The 25,832-nt window shown below is 37.8% G+C and overlaps 2 protein-coding genes across 7 annotated transcripts in view; one reads left to right on the top strand and one right to left on the bottom strand.

The window, feature by feature from the left end:
• The window catches only part of LOC132378976 (progestin and adipoQ receptor family member 3-like), a 157,587-nt gene that overhangs the window by 36,638 nt on the left and 95,117 nt on the right, over positions 1–25,832 (top strand). For 3 of the 6 annotated variants that reach the window (XM_059946378.1, XM_059946377.1, XM_059946379.1), the window contains exon 7: positions 2,447–5,013. In XM_059946378.1, the coding sequence (XP_059802361.1) occupies positions 2,447–2,583 (137 nt within the window). In that variant the 3' untranslated portion in view covers positions 2,584–5,013. Of the gene's footprint in view, positions 1–2,446; positions 5,014–16,826; positions 18,724–25,832 lie in introns of those variants that run through there. The other 3 variants (XR_009507248.1, XM_059946381.1, XM_059946380.1) reach the window with 3 other exon arrangements.
• The window catches only part of LOC132378844 (AP2-associated protein kinase 1-like), a 101,085-nt gene continuing 80,889 nt past the window's right edge, over positions 5,637–25,832 (bottom strand). The window contains exons 13-19 of the mRNA XM_059946099.1: positions 23,129–23,349; positions 20,906–21,063; positions 19,358–19,474; positions 18,954–19,043; positions 17,366–17,392; positions 11,058–11,156; positions 5,637–6,733 (exon numbers count right to left, since the gene is read on the bottom strand). Of these exons, the coding sequence (XP_059802082.1) occupies positions 5,637–6,733; positions 11,058–11,156; positions 17,366–17,392; positions 18,954–19,043; positions 19,358–19,474; positions 20,906–21,063; positions 23,129–23,349 (1,809 nt within the window). The remainder of the gene's footprint in view (positions 6,734–11,057; positions 11,157–17,365; positions 17,393–18,953; positions 19,044–19,357; positions 19,475–20,905; positions 21,064–23,128; positions 23,350–25,832) is intronic.

The raw sequence follows: 25,832 nt of genomic DNA, 5'->3' as shown, positions 1-25,832 counted from the left end.
GTAAGGTGTGTTTATCCCTCTCTTTCTCCCTCCCTGTGCCATTTTTTGCTCTGACTTTTTTTCCCCATTTGTTCTCCCTTCGGCATTCCGGGGCTCATCCTTTCCAGTTGGTGCTTAACTCGTGCTTGTGCTTTTTTTTTTGGCTGTGTTCCAGGTGGGGAAGTGGATGATAAATGTTGGCCTTACCAGTGAGCACATACCTTAAATTTATCATTTAGTTGGGGATTTACTCCTCATTTTCTTAGTATGAATAAGAATATTCCTGAAACTGAAATTCTAGTTATGCCCACTTCCAGCCAAATCATAGTGAGACCAAAAAAAGGTTGTGCAATAAAACTTTAGCTCTTTCTTCTGCACAGATTTCATTGGTTCACTTACAGTTTCTTTTTTCGTTGACGTATTCCATTGGATGTCCAGTGCAACAAAGTTGGAGAAAAGATGTGATATCAGGCTGAAGCTGAGAACAAACTGCAGCATAGCAACTGACCCTTTGGCTAACAGTTAGTAGTCCAAATAAACTACTTCCTTCTCCCTACACAATGTCCATATCCCTCCACTTCCTGCACATTAATGTGCCTATTTAAGAGCCTCTATCATATTTGCCCAGACAGTGCATTCTAGGCATTCACCACTGTTGGGGGGATGAGGCAGGAAATTGCCATGTACATCTCCTTTGAACTCACCTCTTCTCTCCTTAAATGCATGCCCTCTAGTATTGGACAATTCAGCCCTGGGAAAAAGATAATAGCTGTCTAGTCTATCTATGCCTCTCATAATCTTATAAACATCTATCTCACCTCAGCCTCCGCCACTTCAGAGGAAACAACCCACGTTTGTCCAAACTCTCCTCAGCACATGTCCTCTAATCCAGGCATCATCTAGTAAACCTCTTGTGCATCCTCTCCAAAGTCCCCTCCTTCCTATAATGGGGTGACTGGAACTGAATACAATATTCCAGATTTGGCCTAATTATTGTTTTACACTTCTGCAACATAACTTTCTGAGCCTTGAAACCTTCCTTGCCTAATAAATATAAGCATGCTATATGCCTTCTTTACTGCTCTTACAACCTGTGTAGTCACTTTCAGAGAGCTATGGATTTTGCTCTGCAAGATCCCTCTGCATATTAATACCATTAAGAGTCTTGCCATTAACAGTGGACTGTGGACTGACTAGTTACATTTCCAAAATGCAGTATTTCCCGGAAGGCACAGAATAGATGCATTCCAAAGATGAAGTAGTATTCTAAAGGGAGAATGAGGCAACCATAGCTGACAAGGGAAGTTAAAGACAATGTAAAAACAAAAGAGAGGGCATAAAATATATCAAAATTTAGTGGGAAGTTAGAGGATTAGAAAACTTTAAAAAACAGTAGAAGGCAACTAAAAAGCCACAAGGAGAGAACAGATGATATATGAAGGGAAGCTAGCCAATAATATGAATAAGGATACCAGAAGTTTTTTTTCAGATATATAAAGAGTAAAAGAGCTGCGCGTTGATTTTAGACCACTGGAAAAATGATGCTGGAGAGGTAGCGATGGGGGACAAAGAAATAGCAGACGAACTTGATAAGTATTTTGCTCAGTATTTACTGTGGAAGACATTAGGCATATACTGTACTAGAAATTCAGTTATGTCAGGGGGGGCAGAAATGAATGTTGTTGCTATTACTAATGAGAAGGGGTTCGGGAAGCTGAAAGGTCTGAAGGTAGACGAAGAGATTGGAGGCATCATTCATCAATCATTAGATTTTGGAATGGTTGTGGAGGACTGGAAAATTGTAAATGTCATTTCACACCTTAAAAAGGGAGGGATGCAGAAGAAAGTAGGCCAGTTAGCCCAACTGGTTGGGAAGATGTTGGGAGTCCATTATTAAGGATGAGGTTTCAGTTACTTGAAGGCATGTGATAAAGTAGGCTAAAATCAGCCTGGTTTGCTTTAGGGGAAATCTTGCCTGACAAATCTGTTGGATTCTTTTGAGGAAATGACAGGCAGGATAGACAAAGGAGAGTCCATGGATGTTATATACTTTGGTTTTTGTCAAGATGCTGTACATGAAGCTGCTTAACAAGGTAAGAGCCTAACATGTTACAGGAAATATACTAGCATGGATAGAAGATTGGCTGACTGGCAGGAGGTAAAGAGTGGAAATAGATGGGCTAATTCAACATCTCCGGTTTAAATACTATTGGTACAAAATACATACACTAACTCTAAGATTAGTTATCCAGTAGGAGTTATTTTTAGACATTATAATGAGAAATATTGTAATATTTTGTATTTTACCAGTAGTAACAATATTTGATATGTTACAACAAGGTGTATTTGTCTGTTTATTCATTAGTTTAAGGGGTGAATGTAGCTTTGAAACTAAAACAAAGTAAATATAGTGGATTACTCCTTCCCTTTTTACTGTTGCATTCTAATAAGGGTTCTTGTTTTCTAGGTGGATACTTGAATTACTTTGGCTGTAGTCACCAGTGGTGGCATTTCTTGGTAGTTTTAATGTTCTATTGGTGGCATCAGACTGCTGTACATATAATGCACTATAGACATGAACAACCATGTCTAAAAATAAAGTAAACTTTCAATTTACAAGTTTTCCAACATTACCTGAAGAGGACTGCTTTCCAATTTAGAGAAATCAGCAATCTTGACTACATGACAGCTGAGTCTTCTAACCAACTGCATGATTGCCTTCTAAAACTGAACTCGTGCTGTATGTTTGGAGATTTGTACTGTGGTAAATACTGGTACCATGACACCTACTCAACGATTCCTCGGACTTGATGTTGCATGACGAAGTCTTTCTAATGAGCCAAATCTTTGGCCACTTTTCTAACATTCGGATTGTGCCAGTAACTAACAGATATCACAAACTCAAGGTGCTGTAAAGGCAGCTATGTTAAAATGCCTTTTAACAACGTCAATGCATGTATTTGTTAAGTGCAATTGTATTTATTCAAATGTCTTTAGTGCATTACAATGCCTGCGATGTAAGTTAGTCAACATTTTATAGAAATTATTTAATATGTACTGTAATATGTATGCTGCAAATTTAATATAACCAGAGGACAGAAAAGCAATTGTATTGCATGCAAAATAACATGTTTACAATGCCTAACTCATGCCCCTCCCATACAATAACCTATGATTATAAGTTCAAATTATTAAATCTGATTAGTTGTGAAGTAATCAACTAATTCAGACAAAGGTACACAAGCTGTTATAAATCAGAAGACAGCTTCATAACTTAAAGATATAATATTTAGAATGTAATAACACATTTTAGGGAGGGCAAACCTAGTAAACTTTATTTTTTTTAAATGTGAAAATCTCATGTCGATCTTTAGATAATCTACACCTAACATCATTGATGTAAAGCAGTTATCTGAAATATTGCCCTGGACAATATGTGGTAAGTATCAGAAATTTTAATTTAAGGAACCGTTTAATGCATTTTAAGAAACGATTTTCCATTTACATTTAGAGCAAGTGAACAAGAGCTTAAATTGTGAAATGATTGCTGTAAAGCTTAGGATTTATTTTAATCCCTTGATACAGGGTACAAATCATGTGAAGTTTTAAAAAGTCTAATATAAAATTTGTATATGTAACTTGTACATCTGGAAATTTAATGCATTGGTCTTGTGCAATGGAAGACTGATTTTTCTCAGTGATCCAGTTCTGAAGCAGGACAGCACTTCATGATTAGCTGATTGGCCTATAAGCACTACATATCATTTTTCCATTACATAATCGTGCCAATTTACTATAAAAGTGGTGCAAATTAAATCTAAAATGCTATGCAAAATTATTTTCTAGAAAATTTACAGTATTTTGAAAAATTCATTGAATTTGTAATGAAACTTCAGAAATAGCTAACCATTTCCTAAATGAGATATGGTTACCCATTGAGTTGAAGATTCCAGCAGTAGAAATTGTAGAGATGGATAAGATGAATTTTTTTGTAATTATCAAGAAGCTCCAGTATAGCACACCCATTTTGTCAATGCAGCTAGCTACCAAGATGTAATCACTTTGATTACAGTATTGTGCCTGAATGTTAAATTTGCTGTTCGTCTTTTTTCTGAACTGATCTTTAAATGGATGGTATGTTTATTGTCTATGTTCTTACAAGAGGCCATTCACCTCTTATTTTTAAACTCTTCCCACTTTCCCAAAAGTTCTTTTTTCATAAGGAAATCTTTGTATTTTTCTTGTGGTACTGAGATTTTGACATTGAATGTATGGATAGATGTGCCACATTATCTTTTCATTTGGATCAGTGTTTCATTGCAATACTTCCAGTGCCACATTTATCCAGCTATTGCAATTGGTTTGTTAAAGTCACCTTATTTCCTCCAACTAAGTTGCCGTAGACAGGGGTGGTAAACCTACGACACGTGCTCAAGATGGCATGGTCAGAAATGTTGTTGGTTCACAGCAAGTAGTTCTTCAAAACTATCTATAATAAAAGTCATACATGATGTGATTATCTTTACTACCAATGAATCAGCAAATTACTTTTTTTTAAACAATCCGAGAGCAGTGAGATGCTTTGAGAGGAAACATCTCATGCTAGCTTCGTGCCAGCCAGACATTTGGAAAGTAAACTGTTATAATAATAATACCATTTACAGTGATGTTTTTCAATTGTCCTTTTAAAAGATTACTTTTGAATAGGTTTTCTAAAATGCTTGACATAAATATGCAATGAGACTCATCGTATTTCCTTAAAGACATAAATAATTATTGTCACATTCATGAACCAGAGATAATCTCTGCTCCAAATTATGGCATTTCAGAGAATTCTTTTCAGAAGATTATTGCCAATTTGGGCACAGGCTCTGGAAAACATCTGCTTCCTTGCCCTAGGATATCTGCTAATAGAACATGTTTTTTTTGTTTTTATGCAATTTAAACCATTTTTGCCTTTTGACAATTGAACATTGTTTTGAAAGTGTTTATAATCCTAAATGTTGCATCTGCAATAAAAAAATTTTGACATTAGCATTGTGGTAATTTTTTTTTTTAAATGCTGTTTTGTAGGAACAAATTTTAGAATATTTAACATGATTGAATTGTAGGCTTGTGTTAATTCAGCAGGGAGAACTAAAACAATTAATTGTAATTCTGTGGTCAAAGTTTTGATTTAATTTGGAAACTAACATTCTATTAAAATAGATTTTTATTCAATGTAGCTGTGAGATAGCAGCAAATCAGCCTTAATTCTTAATTTTCTCTATTATAAAACAATATTGATTTTGACCAATGTTAAATTCCACAGTATAGTCAGTAATTTATGGATCAATATTTCACTACCAATCAATGCAAGATCTTTGTAGCACAGCTAATACAGGGCAATCACCACAATGGGAAGCTGAATCTGAGTATACCAAGAATAAAGCTTAAACAAATGGGCTGAGGTGCTGGTAGAGATGAGCAGGACTGATTGATTTATTTTTTTTTGTGATGGCTAGTAGTAAAGATAAAATACTTAAATTAACATAGAACTCTGAATCTGCTACACTATTTAAGTTTCTGTTTTATAGTAGTTTATTTGCAGCTATTTCTCTTTATTTCTTTCCTGGTTTAGTCAGATTACAGAATGTCACTGATAGGCAGTGATATTTTTATTCTTTGAGGCATTTGTTTGAATTCCTATATGATCCTTTCATTGGGAAAGGTGCCGCAGAAAATGGATCATCATCTGTCTGGTGTGGTGAACTTGAAGGTGCAAGGTGGTGTGCATTGGACAGTCCATCAGTCTGCAGTTTCCCCAAGGTCCAATTTTGTCTGGCTGTGTGTACTTTGGCATTGTAATTCGAGTTTTCAGAATAGTAGTATTGATGAAAAGGATTTAACTCAGAAGGTTTTAAGAACAACTGATGTGTAGGATTCCCTAAATGACACAGGGTTTCTACTTTGTAATCCTCTGACAGTTTTTTCTGATCCCTGTTCTGTTCTGCTTTGCTTAAAGCACAAGTCATTCTTCTCACAAATGACTGCACATTTTTGCTCGAATCAGTTTCATTCAATTTCAAGTGGCAGGTTTCTGCGGAGGACCTTCTTGAAACAGGAGTCTTTTCTGATGGGATGTGGCCAAATGTATCTGTTTGTACAGAATCAGTGGGTTGCATGTGTGGATCAAGCTGAGCTAATGCTACTTTACTTCCAGAGGGTGGATTTGTGGAAAGCTGGAGATCACCATCAAAATTTACCTTAAATGTAAATGGGGCATTTTTAAATATATCTGTTTCTTCGTTATCAGCTCCATTGTATGTTACAGCCGGTAAATCAGGTGACGTAAAAGGATGAGTCTTGGTTTCCAATAAATCCAGAGTGGAATTTTGGAAATCTTCAGCTACTTGAATGTTGGAAATAGAATCGGATAATCCCATTTTACACAATTTGTTATTAACTACAGAAATATCGTGGGTGGCATCCTCTCCTTGCCACTCAGGTAGATTTGCATAACTTTTTACAACTAGATTAGAATCTAGTTTGTCTGTGAGTATAGGTCTGGCATCTTCACAATCTTCAAACTTGTTTATCTCAGTCGAAGGAGCAAGGTCACCTGAATGCTCCTCAATAAGGGATGTTGATAAACAACGTCCTATAAAATGGACCATTTCACCACAGCTCAGTTCAGTTTTATCCTGTGCCATGCCTCCTACAACAGGTGGAATGTTTTGCTTTGTATGTTTCATTGAGACAATACTGCCACAGCCTGAAAACACAATCAAAAATTGGGAGGACATTGAGTAATTGAAAGTGTTAGATAAGAAAAAAATGGAAAGAGTTCAATATAATGGACCTGGATACAATTGATAATAGTACAATTTTTCACTTCCCTTCACAAAGCAGTCTATCTCCATGTACTGACCTGAAAACTAAAAATAGAAAAGGCCTAGAAATTCAGATAGTGGCTAATGTGATAGGTAATAGGCACAGCACAACTTCCACATCATCAAGCAGAGGCTCAGTAGGAAAGATCAGTCTCTATTTTGTGACATGATCTGATTTTACGACTCCCAAGGCACTTCCATCCACTAAGTACAAGTGGAGCTGTGATTTCATACTCTTCACTAGATGCTTGTACTCCAATAACTCATTACACCAATTCCACAGGATAGCAATAAGACTGAAAGACTGCAGAAAAAAATTAGAAGGATGTTGCCACGATATAGATAGGGTAAGTGGAAGCAGGCTTTTTCCAGAGGTTGGATGAGAAATGGTACAGATATAGAGGTCATGGGTTAAATAAGGGTGAAAAGTGAAACATGAAGGGGGATCACACAGAGGGTGGTGAGTGTGGAACAAGCTTGCTGTGGAAGTGATGGATTCTGGTTCGATTTCACCATTTAAAAAAATGAATAGATACACGAATGGGGGAGGTATGGAGGGCTGTAGTCCACGCAGGTCGATTGGACAAGGGCATAGACTAGATGGCCAAAGGGCCTGTTTCTGTGCTATACTGTTCTATGATATCCGATTATCAACTCATTCATCACCAGACAACAGTGTTGCAGTATAGATTTTTGTACTGCTGGTGCTGTAGTAGGATTCTGTGGTAAATAATAATTCCTGGAGAGAAAGCAATTAACCAAGAGGGGGAATAAAAATCTTTTATAATGTATTTGAATTTCTTGGACTTTACTAATTATTTATATTCACTAAATTATATTTAAGTGCATTGCCTAGAGCAGTAATTTTCCACAAGGAAAGATCTCTTAACCATCATCTTTGGTAGCTGTGGTAAAACATTGGTTAGGCATTAATTCCATTTTTGAATTATGATGTAACATCTAACATCTAAATCCATGAAAAAACAAATCAGGTGATTGAATACAACCAAAATTATCAAAGGAATGCCACTTGGAAAAGCCTTAATGGATTGATCAAAATGAATGGGCCGTTGTGGAAAACTTGAAATGCTATATTGCGTATTATTTAACATTTTATCTACTCAGCACTGGCACTCTGCGGTTTTTTGTAGAAGCATTATTGACAAATTACAAGGACTTTTTATTTTTAAGGTTGTCCCAAGTTACTGATGAGACCATTTTCTGCAAGGTAATATTTGGGTTAGCTTAAAATTGCCCTTATAACAATTTTAAAATATCTGTACCATTTCCCATCCTACTTTGGTCCTTTAATTGAAAGATTCAACATTTTCTCTGTGAATCTAAATTAGGGATTCCCAACCTTTTTTTATGCCATTGACCTCTACCATTAACAGAGGAGTCAGTGGATCTCAGGTTGTGAACTCCTAAACTAAATAAATTAATTGCACTCTGTACACAAAGCTTTCCAGAAAAGCCTGTTTTTCTATTGAGATAAAATGGTAGTTTAACTGTTCAGTACTAAAATGTCTGTTGGAACATCTGTTAACTGCCATACAGAACTTTTCCATTTCAAGCATACTATTCCAATTTGAACCATTGCCAATGTTCCACAGCTATTTAGTTAAAGTCCTGGAATTCTTCACACACCAACATTGGTCAGAGTGCACTCTGACCAATGAATTTATGAATCTTCTTTCATAAAGCCATAGCTCATCATCAATGACAACAATAAATGTTGTTTCATTAGCGAACCCCATTTCTGGAGAATAAATTTAAAGCCAAAATGCTATTCCAAAAGACATTCTTCAATCAGTCACCGTACTCAAAAACAAAATCACTAACAGTGCATACCTTGCGATCACATTTGTTACAAAGAAATATTCTGTAACAAAGGTATTTTGAACATAAAAGGATAAAACAATTTAGTATAAACATGAAAATGTTTTAAAATTTATTTACATTGTTTTTAAATAATCATGTTATAATTATTGGTTGCAGTCATTCAACACTAAAAGGTAGGACATTCAAAATTAATAGAAACAATGCAACTATTCCAGTAATGGCTGTGAGATAGATACACAGGGAAGCAGGGTACTTCCCAAAATTTCAACACATGATGAAAAATATAGTGCACAAGTTAATATTCTGAAATCCCTTTCAAAGCAATCTATTAAACAATCAACATTGTGCATGGAGACACATAATAACAGTCCTCATATTAGGCATTAGAGACATCTGGAAAGTAACTATTCCATCATTATCTTAATCTTGCTGAAAATGCTTAAGGGTACAGCTTACTACCTGATTTAGATACATAAAACCTGTCATTTAGATAATTAATTTTCTATTTTGATGCTTGCTTACAACTCCATTGGTTAATGACTATGAGAAGATAATAGTAATTGATTCTTTCTTAAATTTAAAAACAAACTTTAATGAAAAATGTGACCTCTCTTCTAAACCTACTGGACTAAATTAGAAGCCAGATTCCACACCAAACTAGAGGAAAAGCAATTTCCTTCCTTAAACAGTTGTGCAATAAATTCAGGGTTTAGAAGCACCTAAGATTAAAAAAAATCCTAAGCCCTTCGTTAATGTGATTACAAAGAGAATACAAGATCAAATTAGATAATGTGAGCATATGTTAAAATGTGATACATTTCAGAAATTTAACTGACTAGTTAAATACTATAGAAAACAAAGATTTAGTTCAAATAAAAGGCAAATTTTAAATCATATTACAGATTACTCTTACACAACACAGAGGTGTTATACTCTGCTGCCTAGCCCTATGATATTGGATGACATTTCACCCTTGTCTGAACACCACTGAAAACAGGCCTCTCATGTTAAAACAAAAAATAATTAAAGTAAACTGGCCAAATAGATTATATACTACTATTGCTATCCACATTCAACTTGTATGATTTTCAAAGGGAAAATGAAGATGAAGTACCTCAACAGAAAAAGATCCAAAACAAAATTGGTCAAATAACATTATAAACTAAGGCAAAGCATTACATTGCAAAATGAGCAGCACGTTTCCACATTAGATATGTAGTTGTCACAGGAGATAAAACAATCTGATCTCAATGCCACGAAAACTTAGTACTAGAATCCAGGCACTGTTAAATTGTTACAAAGCTACAAAACCAAATTTAAAAATAAACATTCAAAGAAGCTAAAGCTCATTTCTAGATCAGCTGATCACTTGCAAAAGTACAGGGCATTGCAGCAGTGCAGTTACACCATACAAAAGGTCAAAAATGCTGAGGTATATCGAGCCAAGGTCCTGCAGGGCAACATTTCAATGCAAGAGGATTTCAGCAGGTTTTGAAAATTCGAGGGAAGTCCAAGCACTTTTTCTTGTTAATGCATATTAATGATGCACAGGCAAATATAAAGTAAGGAAAAGCCTGATGGAAGTCTTTAATTTTTAGTAGCATCTCCATTGCATCTTGTTACAATCGTGTCTTGGTGGTGCTGCATTCAACTGAGGTATGCTACTGATTTTACCATGCTTTCTTTGGATTGAGATTTCTACTGCAGGGTTCAGATAATTTTAACATACGTGATTTGTTAGGAGTGTCATTAAAGGTCTATAAGTTGATCCACAAGCAGCAAAGATCTAGCTAAACCAGGAAGACCGTTCTCTGAATTCCCACTGCGGTTCTTTGAATGACCACCTAGAAAGTAAAAAAATATCACTTTACTAAGTTATTTTAATGCAATACATGGATGGATTTTGTGAATGATTTTATAATATCTAACTGCACTCACACTACTAGAACTGAACCTTTAGTTGGTTAGAGGGACAATGGTCAAGTAGTTAAAAAGATTGAAACGTAAAACTTGAGGTGGAAGAATGGAGAAAGGAATGGCACGAACTGGACTGAAAGCTGGAATGAGAAAATGAACAGCGACACTGAATTTAAAAAATACTGTGGTAAATTTTTTGACAACAGTTCTGTAACAAGATGCAATAACCTTCAGTCAATCTATATAATTAACACTTCAGCTGCTTTCAATAATACAGACAACCTTATTTTCTGTGTTGGTTGTACTTCATTTTCTAAGCTTCTGTCCAATCATATACTGGGTTTCATATGCACATTTTTGCAAATTCTACCAAAATGATTTGCATCATGTGTTTATTGTATGCACCACATACAGTATAAAATCCAGTCATCTGCCTCTTCCTCTTACCAGTCAGATTAGAAGACATAGCAGGGGTTAAAGGGTCAGTGCTGTCAGCTGAAGCAGGAAGAATTCTGGGATTTGAAACTGAATTACGCCCAGAGTTATCTGAGAAGGTGCATAGGAATAACGGGAAAAAAACATGATTCAGGAGAGGCTGCAGAATAGAAAAGTACAGCAAGAGTACATGCAAGACAAGAATTTCCCTTGTATAACAAAAAAAAACTACATAAATTTAGATAACAAAATTTAAAATCACATCTAGTTATCCAAGTCTTCTGTGTTAAAGAAGCTCAAAGCATGTTGAATTACTCTATTTTTATGTTTGAAATTTCTGTATTAAATACATGTAAACAATTTAGTTGAAAATGTGTTAAAACATCCAAAATTAGCCATTGATAACCAACAGATCAAATTTCAATAAAATTTAGAAGAACACAAACAAGGTTAATTCCTCCATTAAAGATGAGAAAAATGTTTAATATCAACCTATACAAAATGCATCCGATTTAAAAAGTAATGGGCTTTGCTTCTGCAGAGAACATGTAGCAGCCCTAATGACAGTGAACTGAATTAATGAGCAACTGACTCAGAGAGATGGATTACCACAGTATCATTTCTGGCTTGTGACATAGCTAAGAGCAAATTTTCTATGTTTGATAATCTGGACAGCATGTAAAGCTGTCCAGAACAGATGATCCTGAGAACACATATGTATCCATAAATGATGGGGTTCATCAGGCTTGGGCAGGTCAAGTATGTGGTAAGTTTCTCTTTTTTTTCTCTTAATTTTTTCATTCCTCATCTATTAGGGCATTGTAACGTAGTGAGAATGGCTCTGGGGCACACTTTTGCATTGTGTGTGAGATGTGGGAATTCTGGGAGACCTCCAGACTCCCAGATAAAGACTAGGTGCACTGACCTGCAGCTCCTCAGAGGCATATTAAGGAATTGAAGCTGCAGCTCTATGGCCTTCAGCTCATAATGGGTTGCAGGAGGTAGGTAGAGGTTGTAGGGGTTAAGTAACTGGGTGACTGTCAGGAGAAGGAAGGGAAATGCACAGTACAGAGTACCCCTGTGGCCGTTATCCTCAATAATAAGTATACCACTGTGGATACTGTTGAGTAGAACGACCTACCAGGGAGTGGGGGGGGGGGGGGGGGGGGGAGAGAGGGAAGAGAGCCAGCGGCTGAGTTTCTGATGCTGTGGCTCAGAAGAGAAGAGATGTGAAGAAGACTGCAGTGGTGATGGGAGATTCTATAGTCAGAGGAATAAAGATGAGATTCTGTGGGCACATTAATGACACCCGGATGTTACGTTGCTCCCCGGTGTCAGTCTCAGGGCTGTCTCAGATTGGGTCCATGACATTTTAAAGGAGGAGGCTGAGCAGCCAGAAGTCTTGGTATATACTGACACCGATGACAGGAAGAAAAGGTGAGGAGGGCCCAAAGAGAGATTTTAGGGAACTAGGGAGAAAGTTGAAAAGCAGGACCTCCAGGGTAGTAATCTCTGAATTACTGCCTGTACCATGCACCAGTGAGGGTAAAAATAGGATGATGTGGCAGGTGAATGCATAGCTGAGGAACTGGTGCAGAGAGCAGGGGTTTAGATTTACAGGTCATTTGAATCTCTTCTGGGCAAGGGACAAAAGGGACAGGTAACACCTGAACTGGAGGTGGACCAATATCCTTGTAGGCTAGTTTGCAAGAGTTATTCAGGAGGATTTATACTAAATTGGCAGAGGAATAGAAACCGGACTGATAATGTGGAAAATGAGGTAGTTAGTTTACAAATAGAGGCAGTGTGTAGTGACATTGCTAGCAAGAAAAGGCTGATGATGGGGCAAAATGGCAATCAACAGGAAGAGTTGCAATGTAAAAGGCGGTCAAAATCAAAAAGGGTAAATACAGGAATGAAGGTGTTATATTTGAATCTTTGAATTTGCGTAGTACAGTATAAAGAAAAGGAAGATGAATGTAGCACAGTTACAGATCAGCATATATGATGTAGACATCACTGAATTGTGGCTGAAAAGATTATAGCTTGGAGTTAACATTGAAGGATACACATCATATCAAAAGGGCAGGCAAGTAGATAGAGGGGGTAGCATGGCTCTGTTGATAAAAAATGAAATCAAATCATTAGAAAGAGGTAATAAAGCATCAGAAGGTGTTGAATTTTTGTTGGTAGAGCTAAAGAACTGCAAGGATAAAAAGACCCTGATGGGAATTATATACAGACCCCCAAACAGTAGTAAGGACGTGGTTTACAATTTACAATGGGAGATAGAAAATGCATGCCACAAGGGCAATGTTACAATAGTTATGGGAGATTTCAATGAACAGGTAGATTGGGAAAATCAGGTTGGTGCTGGACCCTAACGGGAGGTATTTCCAAAATGCCTACAAGTTGGCTTTTTTGAGCAGCTCATCATTGAGCCCAATAGGGGAACAGCTTTCTGGATTGGGTATTGTGCAATGAAACAAATTGATTTGAGAGCTTCAGGTAAAAGAACCCTTAGGGGCAAGTGCTCATAATCTACTATAATTCACTTTGCAATTTGAGAAGGTGATACCAATGTCAGATGTATCAGTGTTAAAAAGGAATAAAGGGAATTACAGCGGCATGGGAGGAACTGACCAAAATTGATTGGAAAGGAACACCGGCAGAGATGACAGTAGAGCAGCAATGGCTGGAATTTCTGGAAGCAATTCAGAAGGTGCAAGATATATACATCCCAAACAGGAAGTAGTATTCTAAAGGCATGATGATACAACCATGGCTGAGAAGAGAAGTCAAAGCTAACATAAAAGTCAAAGAGAGGGCATATAATAGAGGAAAAAAAGAGAGAAGTTAGAAGATTGGGAAGCTTTTAAAAACCAACAGAAGGCAACTAAATAAGTCATCAAAGAAAAGATGGAATACAAATGTAAGCTTGCCCATAATATTAAACAGGATACCAGAAGTTTCTTCAAATAAAGTGTAAAAGAGCGGCGAGACTGGATATTGGACTGCTGGAAAATGATGCTGGAAAGATACTAATTTCTTGAAAAGGAAATGGTGGACGAACTGAATGAATATTTTGCTTTAGTCTTCACTGTGGAAGAGTATGCCAAAAGTTGGACAGCGTTGGGGCAGAAGTGCATTAAGTTGCCACTACTCGAGAGGTCCTTGGGAAACTGAAAGGTCTGAACGTAGATAAGCTACCAGGGTTCTGAAAGAGGTGGCTGAAGAGATTATGGGTGCATTAGTAATGATCTTTCAAGAACCACATCATTCTGGCATTGTAACAGAGGAATGGAAAATTGCAAATGTCACTCCACTCTTCCAGAAGGGGGAGAGGTAAAAGAAAGGAAATTAAAGGCCAGTTAATCTGATCTCAGTGATTGGGAAGATGTTGGACTCTATCGTTAAGAATGCAGTTTTGGGATACTTGGAGGCACATGATAATAGGCCACAGTCAGCATTGTTTCCTAAAGGGAAAATGTTGCCTGATAAATCTGTTGAAATTCTTTGAAGAAATAACAAGCAGGCTAGACAAAGGGGAATTGGAGGATGTTGTGTAATTGGATTTTCTGTAGGCTTTTGAAAGGTGCCACATGAGGCTGCTTAACAAGATGTGAGCCCATGATATTATTGTAAAAATAATAGCATGGATAAAGCAGTGGCCGATTGCCAGGCGGCAAAGAGTGGAAATAAAAGGAGCCTTTTCTGGTTTACTACCAGTGACCAGTGGTATTCCACTAGGGTCTGTGTTGGGACTGCTTCTTCTTATATGTCAATATCTTGGATGCCAGAATTGATGGCATTGTGGAAAAGTTAGCAGATGATATGAAGATAGGTGGAGAGGCAGGTAGTTTTGAGGGAATAGAGAGATTATAAAAGGACCTAGATTAGGAGAATGGGCAAAGAAGTGAAAAATGGAATACAGAGTTGGGAAGTGTATGGTCATGTACTTCGATGGAAGAAATGGAAGAGTTGACAATTTTCTAAATGAAGATAAAATACAAAAAACTGAGGTGCAGAGGGATTTGGGAGTCCTTGTGCAGGATTCCCTAAAGGTTGATTTGCAGGTTGAGTCAGTGGTGAGAAAGGCAAATGTGACACTAGCATTCATTTCAAGAGGACTAGAATATAAAAACAAGAATGTAACTTCATGGCACTGGTGAGGCCTCACTTGGGACTACTGTGAGCAGTTTTGTGCCACTAATGTGTGGAAGGATGTGCTGACATTGGAGAGGGTTCAAAGGAAGGTCCCGAAAGTGATTCCAGGATTGAAACTCTTGTCTTAAAAAGACTGTTTGATTGCTCTGAGCCTGTACTCTCTGGAATTCAGAAGATTGAGGGAGACCGATTATTATCTGAACGGTGGCCTATTAGGAAAAGGGGAGATGCAACGAGAACTGGGTGTCATTGTACACCAGTCATTGAAGGTGGGCATGCAGGTACAGCAGGTGGTGAAAAAGGCAAATGGTATGTTGCCATTCATAGCAAAATGATTTGAGTACAGGAGCAGGGAGGTTCTACTGCAGTTGTACAAGGCCTTGGTGAGACCACACCTAGAATATTGTGTGCAGTTTTGGTCCCCTAATCTGAGGAAAGACATTCTTGCCATAGAGGGAGTACAGAGAAGGTTCACCAGATTGATTCCTGGGATGGCAGGACTTTCATATGAAGAAAGACTGGATCAACTAGGCTTCTACTCACCGGAATTTAGAAGATTGAGGGGGGATCTTATTGAAATGTATAAAATTCTAAAGGGATTAGACAGGCTAGATGCAGGAAGATTGTTTCCGATGTTGGGCAAGTCCAGAATGAGGGGTCACAGTTTAAGGATAAGGGGAAGCCTTTTTTGGACCGAGATGAGGAAAAACTTCTTCATACAGAGAGTGGTGAATCTGTGGAATTCTCTGCCACAGGAAACAGTTGAGGCCGATTCATTGGCTATACTTAAGAGAGAGTTAGATATGGCCCTTGTGGCTAAAGGGATCGGGGGTATGCAGGTACAGGGTTCTGAGTTGGATGATCAGCCATGATCATACTGAATGACAGTGCAGGCTTGAAGGGCCGAATGGCCTACTCCTGCACCTATTTTCTATGCTTCTATGTTTCTATGACCTCACTGAAACCTATCAAATGTTGAAAGGCCTTCATAGAGGGGATGTGGAGAGGATGTTTCCTATTGTGGGTGAGTCTAAGACCAGGAGACACAGTCTCAGAATAGAGAGATGTCCTTTTGGAACAGGGAATTACTTTAACCAGAGAGTGGTGAATCTGTGGAATCTGTGGCTTTGGAGGCCAAGTAATTAGGTATATTTAAGGCAGAGGTTGATAGATTCTCAGTCAGTCAGGGCATTGAAGGGATACGGAGAGAAGGCAGGAGATTGGGCTGGGAGGGAAAATAGATCAGCCATGATGAAATGGCAGAACAGACTCAATGGGCCAAATGCCCAAATCTGCTAATACGAGGGGTGATTGTTAAATTCGTGGTCTAAGGTAGGAGTCAATTTAAGGAAACCTAGCACATTTAATTTTCAACATAGTCCCCTCCTACATTTACACACTTAATCCAGTGGTCGTGGAGCATACGGATCCCTTCTCTGTAGAAGTCGGCAACTTGGACATCCTGAAGTGGTCGACAGCAGGGGAGATTGATAAGTTAGTCGCCTAAGGTAGAAGGAGAGGAGTTATACAGCTCTTGTTACATGCACGTGCAGTTCAACTCTGAGTGATTATGCAGAAAGTTTGAAGTTAATAACTCATCTCCTTCTACCTTAGGCCACAAACTTATCAATCACCCCTGCTGTTGACCACTTCTGGAGATCCAAGGCGCCGACTTCTACAAAGAAGGGACCCGTATGCTCCACGACCGCTGGACTAAGTGTGTAAATGTAGGAGGGGACTATGTTGAAAAATAAATGTGCTAGGTTTTCTAAAATTGACTCCTTCTACCTTAGATCACGGACCTATCAATCACCCCTTGTATACCTTATGGTCTTAGTTCTCTTAAATCATCTACCAATATTAATTGTCTGAACTTTACAAAAAAAGACTCCAATAAACTCATAACTGCGCAGAGTAAAAGAAAAGGACTACTTTTCCACCTCAAACGACATTTGAATAAGTATAATTTGAGTGAACACAATACAGAAAATTCTAACTACAGCTATAGACAGAGTATTATTCTGCATGCATTAAGCAATCTTTGGAATGAATATTGTGGCATGTGCAGTTAATAAAAACTGCTGGTAACTTTAAATCATGCTGATCATCCATCTTTGTTACATTTTACACAACAAGGCAAATGATCTCCTTACCATTTCCCAAACAAATCAGGAGGTCAACTGTTGACAGCATAAAGAAAATTAAACAAAGACTTATTTTACCTTCAATATGATACACAAAATCACCTGTACATCACGAGTACGCACTTGATATCACACAAAGAATGCAAAAGCAACGTTGGCATTAATTTTGAAAGAACAAAAATATAAAAGAAAGGATATAATGCTAAGGCTTTATAAGGCACTGGTCAGACTGCATTCGGTGTACTCTAAGTAGTTTTGGATCCCTTATCTAAGAAAGCATGTGCTTTCATTGACGAGGATCTAGAGGAGTTAATGAGAATGAATCTGGGAATGAAAGGGTTCATGTACGTAGAATATTTGATGGCTCTCGGCCAGTACTCACTGGGGTAGGGTGGGGTGGGAATTCTCCTTGAAATCTATCCATTATTCAAAGAGCTAGATAGAGTGGATGTGAAGATAATGTTTCCTATAGTGGAGGAGTCCAGGACCAGAAGGGACAGCCTTAAAATAGAGAGATGATCATTGAGGATATTTAAAGCAGAGGTTGATAAGCTCTTGATTAGTAATAGTGTCAAAGGTTATGGGAAGAAGGCAGGAAAATGGGGTTCAGGGAAATAATAAATTAGCTATGATGCAATGGTTGTACAGAATCAATGAGCCAAATAGCCTATTCCTGCTTTTATGTCTTATATTGTTCCATTCCAATATATGCAAAGTCCTCTCAGGACTTTTCTCTGTTTTTTAGTAAAGCATCATCTAAACTTTACTGAAGTCCTGCTCTTCACGCACCTTACCACATACAACTCTGTTGTCTTGAGGTACAATAAAACTGATAATTGAGTATCAACATTCATTTTAAACTCAACAAGGCCCCATTTCCTGTTCTCCCTTTAAAAATGCAGAACCCAGCATCCAGGGCCCTATTTCCCCAGTTCCTTCCAAACCTACCAGATCCCGGTTTCCTGCATTCACTTCAAACACACCAGCTCTCTTGAAAACATATCCTTATATGACACCTAAAGAAAGGGTAAACTGAAAGTGTATTGGAACGTTAATAGGGGTAATATCAAAAGTCCAGAAACGCTGTAGGCTCAGTGCCAAGCCCCTGGGGTGCAAAAGTTTTGCTATATTATATAATAGATGCATTTAAGAAGTTCTTGAAAAAGGACATGAATATATAAAAAATTTAGTGAAATGGACCGTGTGTAGGTGGAAGGAATTAAAAAAGGTACAATCAGCTTAATTAGTTTGGCACAACATCTTGGGCTGAACAGCCTGTTCCAATGCTGTACTATCATGTGTTTGGAAACCAAACTAAATTGAAGATTTGTGTTATATTATGAAGTGTTTGTGCTTCTTTGTGCATCAAAATTTCTATAAAAACCTGATCAGATAGTTATGGTAATTTCAATTAGTATTTTCAAATCTTCTGGAAAATAAGTATCTTCTGTTTTGTAACACTAATCCATTGAAGCATTCAATGAATGTACTTCACTAATTAAATAGTCACACTTCCACATCTGCAGATATGTAACAACTGTGAATTCTTGATACTCACAAGAAAATAAAAAAATCCTTTTTATTTATTGATCCTTACCTGGGAAGTCAGATAGTGGCCCATGTATTAAAGAATCAGAAATAGTTGCCGATGAACTAGATTCTAATGTGTCCATTGATATTTTAGCTTCTTATAAAGAGAAAGATAGGAAGTAAGAAAGTATTTTAAACAGAAGAGAGAATTTCATGCATATTCGCTGGTGAGCTGCATGTGCTCAGAGTTAAAAGTATATTGCTATGTTACAAATGTCTGAAAGATTAATTCAAAAGCTTTCACAATGGGCTCAAATTCTCTTATTAAATTCACTTGACAAAGTGAAAATTCCTAATAATTTTACATTATGCATTTGATACAGATTTACCAAATAAAGACTATTTGCAACCAATGGCAAAATTGTAGGGAGTCTGTTGCTGCTAATTAATTATTCAAATATTAATACAAACCTGTCCCTGATGTGAAAGGTGATGCTCCAAAAATATCTGTCTGGGGTAGAGTCATGCCAGAAGGAAACCCTTGAGCTATATTTTCAGCTGGTACTTTCTTCTGTTCTGCATCTTTATCTGTTGGAAGAATTTTAAAGAGGAAATCGAGTTATCCACAGTAACCACTTCCATTAAAAGTGAGTGTAGTCAGAGATTTCAGTGAAGTGGTAACATTGCTAAGTGATAATTCTCCACTCCCATCTTATTGCTCATGTGGTCAAGTTACATCTTTGTAGAATACCAAGTCTTTATATTTGCAGTATGAACTCTTTTGGGTCAGTCATTTCAATTCCAGCTTCTAACAGTTTCTCCTTATCAACAAAGCAATGTGCTTTCCAAATCAGTGAAAATATCCTTAATGAAAAAACTGAGAAACTTTTAAATCAGGAAACCAAAACTGATAATAGGACCACAAACTATTGCAAGTGGACACAAGTAGAAAAGGCTACAGAATGCATACCTTTGTTAGTCAGGGCAAGCAACATATAAGTTGAGAAGTCAGGTTGCAGTTGTATAAAATTTGGACAAACAAGCTGGATGAACTCAGCAGGTTGGGCAGCATCCGTTGAAAGGAGCAGTCAATGTTTCGGGCCGAGACCCTTCATCTCAGCCCGAAACGTTGACTGCTCCTTTCAATGGATGCTGCCCAACCTGCAGAGTTCATCCAGCTTGTTTATACGTGTTTATTTGACCACAGCATCTGCAGTGTACTTTGTGTATAAAATTTGGATTTTGGTTGCCACATTTCAGGAAGGTTGTGGATGTTTTGGAGAATGTGCAGAAGAGATTCATTTGGACATTACCTAGATTGGAGTTTTTAGCTATAAGGAGAGATTGGATAAATTTGGATTTTTTCAAATCCAAATTTATCCAATCTCTCCTTCTAACTAATAAGTCTGGAGACCATGGGGAAAACTGTTTAGTAGTAGTGTGTATATATATATAATTATGAGAACTAGTAATATATAAGGTAACTAGTAGTCCTTTTCTTGGAAGGGGATATCAAATACTAGTGGGCATAGGTTTAAGTTGGGAGGGACAAAGTTTGAAGGAGCTGTGAGGCCGTTTCTTTTGAGAGATTGCAGTATTAGATATTTGGAACATGCTGTCAGGGGAGGTGATAGAAGTAAACAATAACAATATTTCAGGCAGGCTCAAACAGACAGAAAATAGAGGATTAGAGACCACGTGCAGGTAGATGGAATTAATTAAACATTATGACTAGTGCCAACACAGTGGACTGAAGAGCCTATTCCTGTGCGGTAGCATTCTTTGTATAGTGGATTTTTAATACTTACAGTATATCCACTCTCAAAATTCCCAAACACGGCAAGCCACCAAATGAAACTTATATAAAACGAAACATAAAATATGAATGGTTCCACGATTTCCAAAGTTAGGATACTCACAAATCACCTGTTCTGTGATATGCGGAATACAAGTGTCAAATGATGCAATTTCTGAAGGTCGGGCTAAATGTGGCATCTCAGAATAGGAAAACACACTTACCTTTTCGTAGTTCAGCAAATTCCTTATTGAGAAGTTCCTCTGCTGTTAACTTGGAAAAATTGTCATCTCCAAATGGATTCCATGTGGAAATATCTGGTGGATTATAAATATTTTGCTGTGATGTTTTGGGGGAAACTGCAGGACTTGTTGAGGCTGATCTAGAATAGAAAAGTCCATATTAAAGCAATAGAAAATGCAGTATTCAGTCACTCACTGATAAGAAGTTTGCCTAAACAAGTATTCCTTAATTTATGAACACTCCATTTACAAGATATGTTTCACCATAACAAATGGCACTTTTTTTGTGTGTGACGTGTGAACAAGTCCAAAATTAATATATGCAATTTTCCTAACTTTCCTGAGTTACAAAATTTTGCTCAGCAAAATGTTTTCCAGGAACATATTCCTTTCATAAATTAAGTGCGACTAATAAATACCTCCAAAGCAAAGGCAATGTCTTATATGTAAAACTTTCACAAGCTGGAATCTGGGAGTGGAGGCCAACACTGAAAATCACTCACTGATTTTTCTCAATATTAGAAACAAAATGAAATACTGGCCATAAATTTGTAGTAAATAAGGGTAAACTAACAATGCCTGCAGGCATCCAATCCTTGCAACCAACAGCAAAAATGGCTATTTTACATATGTACAGCTTGATGAAGAAATCCCAAACATATACCTAGATCCAGCAAACTATAAAGGATAAGCTATAGGCAGCCTTCATATTTCAGCTGTGGTCATATTCCACTAGACCACAGGTCAACATTTAGCCTATATGCCAGCTCAAAATATTTCAGAGCAATTCTAATCATTTCCCCAACTTATTTCACTTAACTTTGTCTCTCTTCCTATCAACTATCCCAAGTTCTCTAACATAGCCTACACCAAGGACAACTTGTAGTAGCCAACTAATTTATTAACCAATATAGCATATAAATTCGGGAAGAAATTCAAGTACCTCAGGGAAATTCATGCAATCTTAGCAGGAATGTACAAGCTCCAGACAGACACCACTAGAACTCAAGAACTTTCAAATTTTGTGCCACAGAGTAAGCGACACTATATGGGCACCTTTGTACCACAGAATTAATTTGAAAGTACATAAACTTAGGCATTTTCACAAATGTGTAAGATGTCCTAAAATGTTTTTCATTTAGTTACGCAAAGTTTAGGTTTTAATGGCTTACTAATTAATAATTAGTTCCTTAAAGCTGTTATAGCTGGGGGAGCTAGTGGGTATAAACACCCACTATCTATTAAATGCTCCCAAATGGTGTACTTCTCTAATAGCCTCTGACAACTAAGTCCAGCTCCTGGCCTTCATATGTGGCTTAGCTAGTAAGCCTGCAGGACCATTTCTACTGACAGGAGAAGGGACAAAGGCAGGTTACTGGCACCTTAAAACCACTCGTTTTGGGCCAGTGGGACTCGTCAGCCATGGTTGGCAACTCATCTAGAAGGAAAGCTCCGATCTCAAACCTCCACTGCATTGTAGCTATGCCTATTCATGGGGAAGGCTTCGGGAGTAAATCCTGAAGAATAATCTGGAGCTGGAATCCGTAAGGCAGTCCTGCATTGAGTTCAACACTGACTGAAAACTTCTGTAACACCACTGTCCTGTTCTCTGCCATTCCCTTCGATTCATCAGCTGTGTGTGTGTGGGTGGGGGGAGCCTACTACATGGGCATCAGTTTGCTCTCCATGTTGTGTTGCCCTGGGCTTGCGTTCACATAGATAGCTGGAATACAACATCCATGGTCAACCAACCAACAGACACCTGAAGAATCAATAATTATTGCTGAACCATCCTAAACACTTAAAAGATTTTTTCAGGTCATCAGGAAGTGATAGGACCTCATAGGTCACCACAAATTCTGGGCCATTCTACTCTAAATCCTCAGCAGTGCATCCAAAATTGTTTTAATTTGCAGCAAACAAAATCCATTTAAATTTTTATTTTGTAAATCTGTGTTCCAATATCTGAGATTATCAGATTTTAAAAGGGAGAATCTGGTTGTATGAAACATTTTAGTTTCAGTATTTGGTTCCAATTAATGAACACAAATACCATTATAGAGATATCGTTAGTTTGGAAAATCTTAAACATTATTTAATTCTGTTCTGCAAGATAGAGGCATGTAATTATTCACATAGAGTGACAAATTCCCCAAACGTCACGAAGTACTACTTAAACCAGTACAGCTACAGCAATTAACTCACTTAGATTTATAAAGATTTGCCTCAGCAGCAGCTGCTGCCAGTTGTTGAGAGGAATGACTGGCAGGCACTCCAAAAACACTGCTGAAAGGAACATCACTGACAATTCTCCTATGACCAGCTCGTACTTTCGGTGAAGATGGCGGCGTCAGTGACAACAGTTTGGCTGTCTGCTGGGACGGAAGTGGAGCTTGGGGAACTTCAGTCTTTTCCTGCATGTGTGTCTGCAAATGTACACAAGTCAAATTTTACTTATTCATTTGCGTCCAAGGCAACAATGAATTCTGAAAAAAAAAGCCAACATCATATTTGGCGAAGAGCTAGATGGCTTTGTAATACCAGTACACCATTCTGAAATCCAGAGCAAGTTTATCTAAAAATTCCTATCATCACCTTCCCCATACACCAAAAAAAATGCACCTTCATTTCTCTACCCCATCCTTGGCTTGCTTAATCACAGGTCTAATGATACCCTTCAGAAGGTAAGCTTTGGAAATTAGGATCAAATAGAACCTATACTTAAAAGGTTGTTCTAATTCCAATTTACAGGGAACCACTTTTTGCTTTACAATTGCCAATTCCACTCTATGCTGCCACTTTTACCCATTTAACTGGATTCTAAGCAATCAATTTACTCTATGGAGTTCTGTAGCCTAGCACAGGACATCCAGCAAGTAAATATAGACTTTCAACTAAGCAGTAGTTAGGGCACTGAAGACAAAAGAGAATGCAGTTGCTGGAATGTAGAACAACAAACAGTATGCTAGAGGAACTCAAATCAAGCAGCTTTCGACCATAATCAGCCAATGGCCTAGTAAGACATGGAGCAGAATGTCTTATGGTCTAAGGTGCTAATGTGGCAGCAGCAGAACCTCAAGTCAGTTGATCATCTGAAATTTAATATTTAAAACAAAGATCAATCATATAATCACACTTGGTTCATTAATGCTGCTCAGGGGCAAAAATCTGCCTTATCTATATTCAACTCCATAACCACAACAAAGGGCTTGACTCTTAAAACAGCTTGGCAAACTACTATGGCAATGTTAGGTCTGTGAGTAATGAAGGAGGGACGGAGGGACAATAAAGTGCTACCATGGCAGCTTTGCAATTGGAAATGACTTGATCATCCTGAGAAATGAATATACATCAAGTCTCTACAAATCTAGTAGGTTGATTTCAATGGAGTGGAATGTGAGAATAGCAAATATAATTTGATTTAGTCAGATCATTTTACTGTTGTTAAACTTTGTGTATTTTGCCTTTAATTTCAAAAGTTAATTTCATGTTGTTTAGTACTTTTATTTTGCAAGTTAGCAGCCTCAAAAAAATTTATCTGAATGACATCCTTAAAAGAAATAGATAAGCCGGGGGAGAGAGAGAAGAAATAGGTCAACTATAATAAATATCCAATGGCAGAGCTTCTCATTTAGAATTGGACAGATCTGTGATTAAACCAAAGGAAAACCATTAGGATTGATCTAATGCTGCACAGTATTCCAAAATTTTTATTGATTAACTTGTAAAATGAATGCTGGATTCAAGATTCCTTTAAAAATACTAAAACAAAGGTAAAATTAACTTTTAAATATTAGAACTGCAGCTAAAACATCAATAACATGGAAAACTTACAGCACAATACAGGTCCTTCGGCCCACAGAGCTGTGCCGAACATGTCCATACCTTAGAACTACCTAGGCTTTACCCATGGCCCTCTATTTTTCTAAGCTCCACATAGCCATCCAGGAGTCTCTCAAAAGACCCTATCGTTTCTGCCTCCACCACCGCCACTTGCAGCTCATTCCATGCACTTACCACTCTTTGCATAAAAAACTTGCCCCTGACATCTCCTCTGTACCTACTTCCAAGCACCTTAAAACTATGAACTCTCATGTTAGCCATTTCAGCTCTGGGGGAAAGCCTCTGATTATCCACATGATCAATGCCTCTCATTATCTTGTACAGCTCTATCAGGTCACGTCTCATCCTCCGTCGCTCCGAGGAGAAAAGGCCTATTCTCATAAAGCATGCTCCCTAATCCAGGCAACATCCTTGTAAATTTCCTCTGCATCCTTTCTATGGTTTCCACATCCTTCCTGTAGTGAGGTGATCAGAATTGACCACGGTACTCCAAGCGCCGTTTGACCAGGGTCCTATATAGCTGCAACATTACTTCTCAGCTCTTAAACTCAATCCCATGATTGATGAAGGCCATTGCACTGTATGCCTTCTTAACCACAGAGTTAACCTGCATAGCAGCTTTGAGTGTCCTATGGGCTCAGACCGCAAGATCCCTCTGATCCTCCACACTGCCAAGAGTCCTACCATTAATGCTATATTCTGCCATTGTATTTGACTTTCCAAAATGAACCACCTTACACTTAACTGGGTTGAACTTCATCTGCCACTTCTCAACCCAGTTCTGCATCCTATCAATGTCCTGTTGTAACCTCTGACAGCCCTCCACACTATCCAAAACACCCCCAACCTTTGTGTCATTAGCAAATTTACCAACCCATCCCTCCACTTCCTCATCCAGGTCATTTATAAAAATCACAAAGAGTACAGGTCCCAGAACAGATCGCTGAGGCACACCACTGGTCACTGGCCTCCATGCAGAATATGACCTGTCCAAAACCACTCTTTGCCTTCTGTGGGCAAGCCAGTTCTGGATCCATAAAGCAATGTCCCCTTGGATCCCATGCCT

This window comes from Hypanus sabinus, chromosome 21 (assembly GCF_030144855.1).
Source record: "Hypanus sabinus isolate sHypSab1 chromosome 21, sHypSab1.hap1, whole genome shotgun sequence".
NCBI lineage: Eukaryota > Metazoa > Chordata > Chondrichthyes > Myliobatiformes > Dasyatidae > Hypanus > Hypanus sabinus.
This window is presented reverse-complemented; position numbering and strand designations above follow the sequence as displayed.